Raw genomic sequence first — 12,922 nt, 5'->3', positions numbered from 1 at the left:
GTTGCTCAAATTTCTAGCAACATTCAATATCCAAATGGAGTGCTTCTACATGCTTCTTGATCATCAAATACATCAAGGACATGTATCATTCTAAGTTTGAGATGTACGCCACTAAGACCCTCGAATTATGGATAATAAATTAGAGTGAAGAATCAAGGGATAAACAGAGTTGTAACCCACAATGTTTATCAATAAAATCTTTTTTTTCTTTATACTTGTTTGTGATTGTAGTTAGATTTTTCTGCATGTATTTGTTGCAAACAATTATCTTTATATGTTTCTGAAGCTGGACTGACTCAATAAATTTCTTGAGCACATGTGGCCTTATCTGGACAACATACCCTCCATTTCTTAACAGTGTTTTGAATTTCCTTCTCATAGTATCTTGGGTAACTAGCTTGTGTAAACTATTTTGTATAAATAGGTTATTTGCAAGACTGCAAAAAGTATTGTGGCAGTTATTATTGCAGAGTAAACTTTTGAAACATCGAATTTGGGCTCCTTTCCTACTTTCCAAGCTTAGTGGTTCTTAGTAGCCGTAACCAAAGTTAGTTGGTGTTTTTATTTTCAGATACTGTTGCGGCTTGATAGACATTAAACTATGGCATAAGATACAGAAGATGCTATTTCTTACCCGCATTCTTTCCATTTGTATTGTACAAAAATATTAGATTGACAATTGTTAAATGGCCTTGATATTTTCATTTGGCAAGTAAATTTTTTGCATAAGAAGACATATCAGTTATGTAGGATACTTTATAGTTGCTCCATTTGTTAGCTGAAGTTCACACTCATATAAAACCGTCAAGGAGTTCACACTCAAACGAGCCATTGCTGTTGTTTTGACACATAAGAAGAGTTTTGATAAGTCACTTGATTAGTGCAAGTTATGGACGAATTTGACTGCATTGAAAAAGTTCAGTTAGTAAAGCTTATTCCTTTGACACAAAGATACAAACTCGCCAACTAAAAGGTCTTGTACAAATAAGAAGGAATGGTGAAAGGTGAAACAAAGGATTTAAAAGTATAATTTTCCAGTAAACTAAGAGTCCTCTGATCCTAACTTGATTTAGGAAAAAAAAAAGTATTTGAATATGTTGATTGAATATAGTCTTCTCATATTGATAGAGTTTTTCGGTTAGTATTTGTTCTCTATACGACGAGTTCTTTGTGAGATACAATTACATGCTTTTTCTGAGAAGAAATGGCTTACATCTTTTTCTGAGAAGAAATGGCTTACATCTGGAAATATTAATAGAGGTGGCATGTACTTAATCTTGGGTGGCCTTCTTGAGATATAGTTTTACCAAGTTCACTTAAGTTATCAAATATAAATTGGAATGCTCCTTCGCTCATTATCAATACATGCTTTTTCTTAGAAGAAATGGCTTACATCTGGAAATATTAATAGAGGTGGCATGTACTTAATCTTGGGTAGCCTTCTTAAGATATAGTTTTACCAAGTTCACTTAAGTTATCAAATGTAAATTGGAATGCTCCTTCGCTCATTATCAATACTTGTATTTACATAAGTTATGTTATTCATCTACTAATATTTTAATAAAGTTTCACTTGATTCTACTTCAACAATATTGTTATCAACTCATTTTGAAATAAAAATGATTATAAACATTTTCATGGATACTCCTTTTAACTCTGTGCAGATCAACTAGGCTCGCACTTTCTGGACACAGGGTCTTTCTTTTCTGATGATTTAGTTCACAACACGCTCAACCCAATCTACTTTTTGACGAACTTATGTGATATTGAAAACTGAAATTTAAAAGTCAAAGGATAAAGTACTTTATGCACTTTGTTTTTGGGTCCTTGCAGATATTGCCACTGTACATTTATTTACAATAGTAGTATTTTTTATATTTCTCTTTAGTACTTACAAAAAAAAATGACAAAGAATTTGAAAAATTAGTGAGACCTCTCACAAGAGAAAATCGAAATGTTACGGTGAGAATCAGAAGTAACACAAAGTATAATGAAACAATATAGGTTGTTTAAGTTGGGCCCGGACGAAGCTCGGGCTATCCCTACTAGTAGATAAATAGATTGTATCTACTATGATGCTGAGCAAGTAATTGTTTAATTATGTTAAACTTGGAAATAAGCTAAATTACGATTTTTTAGAATGCGTGGATTTTTAAAACTAAATTATAGACATTTGAGAAAGCTTCTTCTATTGGAAAAACTTAGCCCGGCTAGGATATCTAAGAAAGAAAAAGAAAAAACGCACAATCTGAGCAGGTACATTTCTTGCAAGATCATCATATGTATGCATTGCAGTAGCTCCTTTAAAATTAATCATTACATTTTTCAATATGGGAACAAAGAAAAATATTTTGCTAAAAAATATACACTAAAATGAACGAATATTTATAGCATGAAGATCATCAATCCCTTCCACTCTGTCACAATGTAACGATCCGGGTGGTCGTTTTGAGAATATTAGCCTCGAACTCCTATTTGTTGTTTCCTCTATCTCATTATATGATTTTGTGGCTCGCCGGCAGGTTTGGTTTTTTGGTTTCGGAGAGAAATGGGACACATAGTCCCTAAAAAATGGAGATTTAAGTCGTAGGAATTGACCGCAGTTTGATTTGTATGAAGATGACACTGGAATAGAGTTTCGATGGTTTTAATAGCTCCGTAGGGTGATTTTGATCTTAGAAGCGTGTCCGGATGTTGATTTGGAGGTCCGTAGGTCATTTCGGCATTAATTGGCACAAGTTGAAAAGTTGGATGAATCTTGGAAAGTTTGACCGAGGGTGGACTTTTTAAAATCGTAGTTGGGTTTTGATTCTGAAAGTTGGAACAGATCCGTAATATCATTTATGACTTGCGTGCAAAATTTGAAGTCAATCGGACTTGATTTGATAGGTTTCGGCGTCGAATGTAGAAGTTAGAAGTTCTAAAGTTCATTAGGCTTGAATCGATGTGCAATTTGTATTTTTAGCATTGTTTGATGTGATTTGAGGGCTCAACTAAGTTCTTATGATATTTTAGGACTGGTTGATATATTTGATTGAGGTCACGGGGGCCCCGGGTGAATTACGAATGGTTAATGGATCGAGTTGGAATTGTGTTAGATTGCTGAAGCTTGGCAGTGTCTGGTGCAATCGCACCTGCGCACCTTGGACCGCAGGTGCGGTGCCGCAGAAGCGGCCCTTGAGCCATAGAAGCGAGAGTGAGTCAGGCCGGTAGGGCCTGCAGGTGCGGTCAGTGGAGCGCAGAAGCGGAAGCGTATATGCAGTTGTCCCTTCGTAGGAGCGCAAGCGCAGGTGCGCTTAGGGTGCCGCAGAAACGAGTTTCAATGGCCTAAGTGATGGTCACACCTGCGATGGAAATTCCGCAGGTGCAGCGGAGCCACAGATGCGGCTAAGCTCGCAGAAGTGAAATTGCTAGGCAGAAAAGGGCTAATTTCGAGGGTTTAATTTCATTCTCTATTTTTGTACCTAGAGAGCTCGGATTGAGGCAAAAGTTTGAGGGATTTTCAGAGGAAACATTTGGGTAAGGATTCTACACTCATTTTTGACTAATATCCACTAATCTATCATTAATTTCTTCACTAATTAAGGATTTGGGTTGAGTAATTTGGGGAAAAGGTAATAAAATTCGTAGGCCGAATTTTGAGGTTTTGATCAAGATATTTGTATCAGATTTGAGTAATTTTGATATGGGTGAACTCGATATCAAATGAGTATTCATATTTTATGATTTTTTACCCGATTTTGAGACGTGGCGATTTTGGGCGATTTTTTAATTTCTTGTTAAAGTCATGATTTCATTAATTGGATTAGTTTCTTATAGATATATTTATAGTATGTAATTGCTTTTGGCTAGATTTGAACCATTCGGAGTTAGAAAATCGAGGAAAAGACATTCTTATTGACTGATTGAGCTTGATTTCAAGTAACCTTGTGTGGGGAAAATTCCCCTTAGGTTTTGGTATTGTTATGGTATTTGAAATATGTGGAGGCCATGTACGCGAGGTGACAAGTGCGTACTCGGTTTATATGTCAAAAAATCTGGTTCTTGCTGAGTAGTCTTCTTTTAATTCCTTAACTGAGTTGCCTTAGCATGTGTATTTATCATGTTTAGCCTAATATCACATGTCTACGTGTTTTGATCCTTACTTGCATTCTATGCAACATGCTTACTTGAATTTCTGTTTCCCTGAGTTTGTATTCAGTCTTTAACTATAGGATTCCTTGTTCCATCTGTTACGAGTTGTGTATTTGCTTTTGGGACTACGAGGCGGTACCTAGGGAGCTCCCCATTGCATATTAACTTTTGGGACTACGATGCGGTACCTCGGGAGCTTCCCTTTTGCATATTTACTTTTGGGACTACGAGGCGGTACCTCGGGAGCTCCTTGTTGTGTATTTACTTTTGGGACTACGAGGCGGTACCTCAGGAGCGCCCCTGTTGTTTATCTCTATTGCTGTGTAGTCTTTCTGTAATTTCTCATTATTAAATTCTAAGTCAGTTCATCATATTATATTAGTTCTTTTGCCTTGTTTCTTTTTATTCCAGTAGGGTCCTGACCTGAATTCACTACTCTACCGAGGTTAGGCTTGGCACTTACTGTATACTGTTGTGGTGTACTCATGCTGCTCTTCTGCACATCTTTTTGTGCAGATCCAGATTCTTCCTATCAGGCCACATACCAGTGAGATAGATTGTGCGTGGAGACTTCAAGGTACATCTGCCAGCGTCCGCATACCTCGGAGTCCCCCTCTATCCTTACTATATTGTTTTTCCTTATTTTCCTTAGAATCTACTGTATATAGACACTTAGCATTTCTTTTAGAAGCTTATGACTTATTTCTACTAGGTTTTGGGAGTTGTAATCATTTTAAATTACAGTTTTATTTATTTCGGATTTTGAGATTTGAGTTTCAACTTAATATTCAGTTATTACGTATAATTGTTAGGCTTACCTAGTCTTAGAGACTAGGTACCATCACGACATTCTACGGAGGGAAATTGAGATCGTAACACATAAGCAGAGGAAATAACGAATGCTACTATACCAAATATGTGTAGCTTATAAGGATGCTTGCAATATTTTAGCTCTAATTGGTTAAGCTCCAAATAAGAAAAGAAATACCCCAAGTTGTCCGCTTACTAATAGAACACTATTTGAAACTTGGTGGGACAATGCAATGGTACAAAAGCAAGTGTTTCAATGAGGATGCTTGAGAGAGAAGCTCAAGAGAAAATTTAAACAACTTGCTAGGACCGCGGATGTGATTAGAGTTGTGGATGGGGTAATCGGGTCCGGGATTTAAAATTTAGGGGTTCAACTTTTTAGGTTATTAGCATTGAATTTATTGTATTTTTATAGTTATTGATTCATATTTACAATTTTAATTAATTTTTATATATAAATTTATACACCAAGTTGAAAGTTATGGGTACATTTTAACTCGTCCTTATAATGCTATTTTCCCTCTTGGCCGTAATTATTGTTGGCAAAATGAATAAAATTTATATGTATTCGCTCATATTTTTCGCTCAAAAATAGGTTGGCAACTCGATTTAATAAAAGTGGGTTAAATATGAATCAACTTATATTATCCATTCAAAAAATGAATAACTGATGAGTTGAAAATTAGTTTCGCCCAATAATGCGATATCTTTTTCTTCGTTGTTATGCTCGTCCTCCATCTCATTCTTTTTCTCTCTCGCTCTCTCCAAGACTTAGACGGGTTCATTCTCTCTTTTGAAGTTTAGAAGAGCTTAAACGGCAAATTAATTCTTTTTTCCCTTCCTGATTGGGGGTATTAATATTTCGGTTCGATCGACTATTTTATAAAATTTATACCATATCAACTTTTTGGTTATTCTATTTTGTATTAACAAAATTATACTTTTCGAAGTCGTCCCAATTATCTCTATTTTTCTTTGGTATCAATATGATTCAATTAATTTTTGGTATTTTTCTTAAAATATCATATAAACTTCGCTAATAGAAGTTAGAACGCCTACGTACTTACTTATAACTTCGGCAAAACTCTCTAGACATTTTTATAATTTAAAAGATGATAATGTCGCCTCATTCATCTGTCCCTCGAGCCATCGTCTTCACATCGTCTTGTACCAACTTCAACTAAACTCGATTCAAAGTTGGCAACGGATCTTGAGCGAACAAATTCGACCTCACTGTTCCATATAGTGTTTCATCTAACCACATAAGAAAAAGATGCACCTTCTCTTCTTCTCTTTTCTTTTCAAAGATTGCACCAAGATCTCACGATCACATGTGCAATTCGGTGTTTGATCAAAATTTAGCAAGTTCTTCCTAGAATTTTGTTAATTTTCCATAGTAATTAACTGTGGTTATGCCCTTCTATCTGCACTCCACAAGTTCGGCCTTCAACTGTCGTATTATTGGGCCACTAGAACCCGAGAAACGTTCTTCAATATTAGTGCATAAATCTTCAGCAACTTCCATGTGTGATATAGACGAACAAAAAGTAGGCTCAATAGCATTCCAAATCTAAGGCAACAACAAGTTGATGGTCCACCAATCTTCAAAATCTGGAGAAATTCTCATTGGGTCTCCTAATTATTCCATCAACAAATCCGAACATCTTCCTCGCCCTCAAGGCGACTCATGGACCTTGCCCATTCATCATAGTTTTGTCCCTTTAGTGCCACGTGTTATCAAAATCCCAGTCATTCGACATTTTATCGTACAGAGAGATGGTATTTCGTTTGTTTGTTTCATCACCACCACTACTCCCGTCGATAGTGGCGACGTCTTTACATTGTCCCCTACCATTGGTACATCACTCTGAGTTCCTTAGGTTTGGCTCGACCTTGGCTCTGATACCATGCCAAGCACGCAATCATATGGTAGCCAAGTGTGGAAGAGAAAGACTTGTCGTTTTCTATTGATTAACAAATACTCCCTCCGTTTTATATTAAATGAGATACTTTCCTTTTTAGTCTGTTCCAAAACAAATGACACATTTCTAAATTTGGAATAGTTTAACTTTAAACTCTTTCATTTTACCCATTTACCCTTAATGAGAAGTTTTTATAGCCACACAAATGTCATGACCCCACAAACTTTTTACCCATTAAGCTTTTAAGACCACAAGTTTTAAAAGTCTTCTTCTTTTTTCTTAAACTTCGTGCCGAGTCAAACTACCTCATATAATATGAAACGGAGGGAGTATATATTATAAATCAAGTTGTTCCCTATTCCTAACAAATATGAAAAAGTAGTCCTAATAAATATGGAAAAGGAAAATTCTCTGATAGAATATAAGGGTCCACCAAACTCTATAGACAACCAGGTTCTCTATCAGGCTCAACAGTACACACACAACAGTAAATAAATGACAAGAGGAATTTTACGTGAAAAATTCCCAATTTAGCGGGATTAAAAACCACGGTCTACCCTTGTAGGATTTTAACTTCACTACTGAGCAACTTTTAGATTACAACCTATGTAACCTAGGAATTAACCTCTTAATCCCTCACTAACTTGTAACACACCAATTACAAACCACTTTGTAATAACTCTATTACAAAGACTTTACAACATGACTAACTCTAGCAAAGACTTGAACACACATGTTTAAGGTTTACAAAGAGTTTCCTACAGAATGCTTCTAAACAAGCTAGGTAGGGATTACAATTGAAGAACTATTACAAAGTTAAAACTCAATTAAGGACATACAATAACTCAATGTGGGAACTGGTCCGTAGTTACTTTGTTCTTTGTTCTTGAAGCATTTGAAACTTTCTTGCTGGATAGTCACGTGAATGAGCTTCTAAAAAGTTCAAATAATTGTGTTTTACCTCCCTTGAATGTGTATATACATGTGTGACATCACTTACAATAATGTAAGCAAGGTAGGTAAAAAGTTTTCCCTGCAAAGTTGACAGCAGCACTGTTCCTGCACTGTAGCGTGTGCAGGCAGTAACTTTCCAGCTAGAAAGTTGACTTCGTACAGTCTCCTCGGGAACTGGTAAGGACCTGTTCCCTCAGTTGTTCCTTCCACTCTAAGGAGTTGAATCATTTTCCACGCTGAATCCCAACCTGGAACCTTGTGATCTTAAGGTTTTGTAAATGTGTAACAGATTCCTAATCTGGTTCTGGATATTAAGATTGTTAGATCATCAAAACATAAAGTAAAATACTTATGACCAAAGTACTTGTAACCTATCATTCTCCTAGTCCTAAACATACAATATATTTAATATCCATATATACACCAAAATAAATACACACGCTTTAATATTAACAATAGTTTTGGTATAGCGTCTAAATATTGAACAATTTATCTAGAAGAACTTGAATCATAACCAGGACACATTCATAATACTTCTTACTATGGAAGTCCCTATCTAGTTGATCGCTTTGTAGTAATTTGCAAGGATTTTCCGAATAGAAACAAATGACAGTAATTAAGTCAAACTTGAAAATAAGCTAAACTACAAGTCTTTAGAGCGAGTCCGTCAAACATCAACTCCCATTGTACTAATTAAGTGGGTTTAATTTTCTAAACTAAAGTAGGAACATTTGAGAAAAGCCAATTTCTTATTTTGGAAAGGCTTAGCCTAGCTAGGAAAATATGTAATTGAAATAGGAGTGGCACTTCTGCTTGGGGTGAGTGAGTTCAAGTTCCAATCTCTGCAATACTCTGTAAGGCTGGTTTCCATTGCCCCCCACCATTATGTCTTCCCACCACACTCCTCTGGCTCGGCCCACTGCTGCTGCTGCTACTTCCTTGTTGATAAGTCTCATGCTCCATCTGAAAAAAAAAGTGCACAAAGATGCGTGAATCTTGAGCTAAAGATGATGCTGCAGAAAGACCAATAGTAAAGCCAAAGACTGCATTTTCAGACCGCCATTTACCAATGACCAATTCAATTATGTTTGGAACAGAATCTCTATCGTCACTTTATCAGGCGCCCATTATGTTAAAATTAAATGATCAAGTCATACGATGACATAATTTAAGTACATTTCCATCACAATATTCCTTAAGCTTGCAAACTGAAATTTATTAATAATGATTCTCCCCTTGCTTTATATTTGAAAGTCAAAGGGTTTTAAATTGTCACAAGGGCCAAGGCTAGACTAAATCCAAGTAATGTGCAACTGCATGACTATTAATTTAGAAGTTGGCTTTTGTACTTTAAATATTAGTAGTAGTAGTTTTCATTATATCTTAAGTAATCATCGTTTCGTTAAACCAGAGGTCACGCCTTATGGTGCATTTAACGGCAGTTTCTGATTGGCATACTGGAAGTGAAACGCTTGGAGAAGAAAATAGATTCAGTGCCTCTTCGCTATTTTAAAAATTATATGCCCTAAAAGATTATTACTGACAATAAAACAGCATAAAAAAATATTATAATACTCTAACAACCACTTGATATTCTGGTAAACTCTTGCATTTTACTTTAATTTCTCCTTCAACTCCAAAAAAAATATATATATAAAAATACCCATGTGATTCCCTTTATGATCGACAGAGATAAAGCCCGCAAAATTGGGAAGTGGACTAAAACATATGGAAGTATAATGATCAAGATATATATTCTCACTACACCTCCTATTAATGGCTTCTTATTAGAGATTCCACCATACCTTTTCATTATAACCAAGGAAAACCACATGGCTTCCATTATTTCATTTTAACAAACCAAGCAAGCAAATTAATGAAAGATGCATAATTCTAGTCAGCCTTTCCCCTTTATAAATTGTATCATCTCCTAATTATGATCTTTGCCCACCCTAGTGTTGTCCCACTACCAATAATATGCAACTCACTTGAGCTAACTCAATAATTGCCTGAAAAGAGAGAGTTTAAAGTTGGACAGATTCATCTACCTAAATTGATGGAATACATATTCCTTGAAGTTCAATTTAACGAACTCTCAAAATCGTACTAGAGCTAAATGCACTAATAACGACTACAACATGACAATATATCCAGAAAGACTTGGTAAAATATGCATTAGTTTGACTAGCCAAAAAAAAAAAAAAAGTATAGGAAACCATTTTTAGAATAGTTACCTACCAAATTATACCCCTATTTATTATAGAGACAATTATTTCAGGAATATGCGATTGTTTTCCCTAACAATTATTTCAGGCATATGTAAAATAATGTAGTTAGGCAAATAATACCACCAACCAAATATACCAATTCCTGTCAAATCTCAGATCATCATGGCCTCATAGGCAATAATATCACTAGCCATACTTCAAAGGTAAAACAGACAGAGGAAAGCAGGCCCAATATCACTATCCATGGTACAAAATATGTCTCTGTTTTATTACGTATTTATCAAGTTATAAGCTTTTCGTTTAATGCACTCAACTTTACGGATGTTAAAGATGCTTTATATTCTGTATACGACAATTGAAGGAAGGTATAGCAATCTTACTTTGCATCACCAAATCTACTTAGATCAAAGACAACAGAATCCTAAATTGCAAGCCAAATTTTTTACTCACTTTCAAAATTAAATAGTAACAAAATCTTCCAGTATCATTTAAATAACTTAACTGCAAAAGAAGACTTAAAATAAACAGTAATGTAATAATTTAAGTTTGTAACTCTGTGTTCAGTTGGTCGTTGGGTATATTAAAAGGGTGAAAATGACTTAGACCTGAGAATTCAAAACACATCAAGATCAAATATCTCCATCCAAATGGTCCTAAAGGAATTGTAAGAATTAATTACCTTAGATGGGATTCCATTCACCAATCTAGGCTTGACGTTCACTGCTGGTGGATCGGTCGAAATTTTCTTGGAATCAAGAACGAGGCCTCCACTTTCCCTTAGTAACTTGCCAAGTTTCATGCACTTCTTTGCTGCAAACTCTTTCAGTACATCTGAGAAAAATTGATCAACGATTAAAGACCAAAAATTGAGAATACAATGGTTTTTTTTTGTTTTTTTAAAGAAATAGTTAGTAACAAAGTCACGTGATCATGTCTGAAATTCTTTTACCTTCGAAGCTGATGAGTCGATAAACTTGTCCAAGAAGTAAAGTATCGCCGGGTCGGAGAAGCTTGAGCTGTCTCACGGGGGAACCATTGTCTGTTCTCTGATCAGTTGGAGAAGAGATAACAAGGGCGACGTAATGGCCAGGATTTGAGCTCATGACTTCATGTGCACTTATAGACCAGTAGATTCTCTCTATTTTGTTACCTGGATGTTGAATCACCACTGTTGCCGCCTCTGCCGCTTGGCAATTTCCCATGATTGATAAATACAAACTAACAGGAGTAGTAGTAGTAGTAGTATCAAAATGCACAGAATATATACGTAGTAATGGTGTGAGTTATTTCACTTTTCCTGCCTGAAATTAAAGATGAATAGAAGAAATTGGTTGGGGGGATTTGGTTACTAGTGAGACAGAGACGATGTGATGGAAACTTTATAATTGAGAGAAACTGATTAATCGAAACTGACTTGTCAACCAATAATAAAAGAATGAAGGACAGAGAGGACTCTGACGCTCTTCACACTCACCTATGTAGAACGTACGATAAGATTCCAGAGGTGTGAGACAGAAATCAATCACTGAAATAGAAACCAAAGTAGAATCATGCTACAAGTATTGGGAACTTGCAAATAAGCACGGTTTTGTGTTGTGTATATCTTCGTGTAAAAGTGGAGACGGAGAAGAAGTAGGAGTTGTAAAGAAAATGATGTAATGGGGGAGTGCAGAAGAAGAAGAAGAAGCAGTAGTTGCCAGAGAAAATGATGTAACGAGGCGCGAAGTAAATTAGGAGCGTGAGAAGAAAGCATAAAACAGAGGAATGAGGGGTAGCTTTAAATAGAGAGACGTAAGAGAAAAGTATTAGATCTGCCAAACCCAACAACTGAGCTATATGGGCTACGTTGTCAAAGACTCAAAGCCTTTGCTGCTGCACAAACCAGGGGGTAGGATTTCTATTACTATTACTACCTGTATAGTTTATGAGCTAAGACTTCACGTTTACAGGTGAGAAACTGTGAAAGACAGAGAGAGGCACGTGGACCTCCCTTTTGGCTCTTCCATTTTTCCTATTCATTTTGCTGCCATCGTGCGTGTCACTGCAACTCTGCACATCTTTCTCTCCCTCTCTCTTTTTTAAAGGAAGGCATAAGAAAAAGAGAAAAAACATTTCGGAAGTATCGAACTTTACTCCCTCTCTTAAAATAAATAAAAAAAAGAACTTTTTACCATTTAGGGAGTCAATAAGATTTTATTTGATCATATTTTTTATAAATAATTTATAAATATTTTAAATTGTTAACTATTTTGACTTACAGTACTTTTTATATAATTTTTAAATAATTTTATTTCAAAAAACTTAAAGACTCTATGTACAACTTCATACCAAAGATTATTTTGACCTTGTACTCGAAAAAAGTTCAAACAAATTAAAATGTTATTGTGCTTAATTTGTCATAGAGAATGAAAAGGGAATAGTAAAGAAATCTTACGGTGCTACACATATATGGATGTTTGGTTTGCGAAAAGACACTAGCAGAATGAAAAGGCGCTAACAGACTGTTTGGTTTGTGAGATAACCTATAGTATACAATTGGATGTTTGGATCAATTTTAACGACTATTATCACGATCTAAACATATACAATAAATAAATAAATATTATGTTTTAAGTTAGATAAAAATTAGTTACCGATAATACTATTAGTCTATGTTAAAACTTCACCAATCAGTATTGATTTGATGACCATATGTTATTAAAAATGTGTAAGACCATTTAAAATTAATTAATTTTATAGTTGTCAAATTTTGATCAACTTAAATAGAAAAACAATTATAAGTGCAAAGTTAAAATGAAATTGGATTTTGGAAGCCAAATTAGAGACCTTATAGAGTAATCGGATGTACATACAAAAAGTAAAAGGGGATGTCGT

General features: G+C 35.3%; 1 protein-coding gene across 1 annotated transcript; it reads right to left on the bottom strand.

Annotated features, from left to right (window-relative positions):
• Positions 1-8,408: 8,408 nt before the first annotated feature.
• Positions 8,409-12,156, bottom strand: LOC104216788 (uncharacterized). Its single transcript, XM_009766920.2, has 3 exons — positions 10,998-12,156; positions 10,728-10,879; positions 8,409-8,783 (listed from the first exon to the last, which is right to left on the bottom strand). The coding sequence occupies exons 1-3, from the start codon at positions 11,248-11,250 to the stop codon at positions 8,649-8,651; spliced, it is 540 nt and encodes a 179-aa protein (XP_009765222.1). The 5' UTR covers positions 11,251-12,156; the 3' UTR covers positions 8,409-8,648.
• Positions 12,157-12,922: the final 766 nt, after the last annotated feature.

Source organism: Nicotiana sylvestris, chromosome 2 (genome assembly GCF_000393655.2).
Source record: "Nicotiana sylvestris chromosome 2, ASM39365v2, whole genome shotgun sequence".
Taxonomy (NCBI): Eukaryota; Viridiplantae; Streptophyta; class Magnoliopsida; order Solanales; family Solanaceae; genus Nicotiana; species Nicotiana sylvestris.
This window is presented reverse-complemented; position numbering and strand designations above follow the sequence as displayed.

Coding starts and splice junctions, on each gene's coding strand:
- LOC104216788 (XM_009766920.2), bottom strand. CDS start 11,250: ATGGGAAATTGCCAAGCGGCAGAGGCGGCAACAGTGGTGATTCAACAT. Junction 10,880..10,997: donor TCGACTCATCAGCTTCGAAG/GTAAAAGAATTT, acceptor AATTTTTCTCAG/ATGTACTGAAAGAGTTTGCA. Junction 8,784..10,727: donor TGAATGGAATCCCATCTAAG/GTAATTAATTCT, acceptor TTTTTTTTTCAG/ATGGAGCATGAGACTTATCA.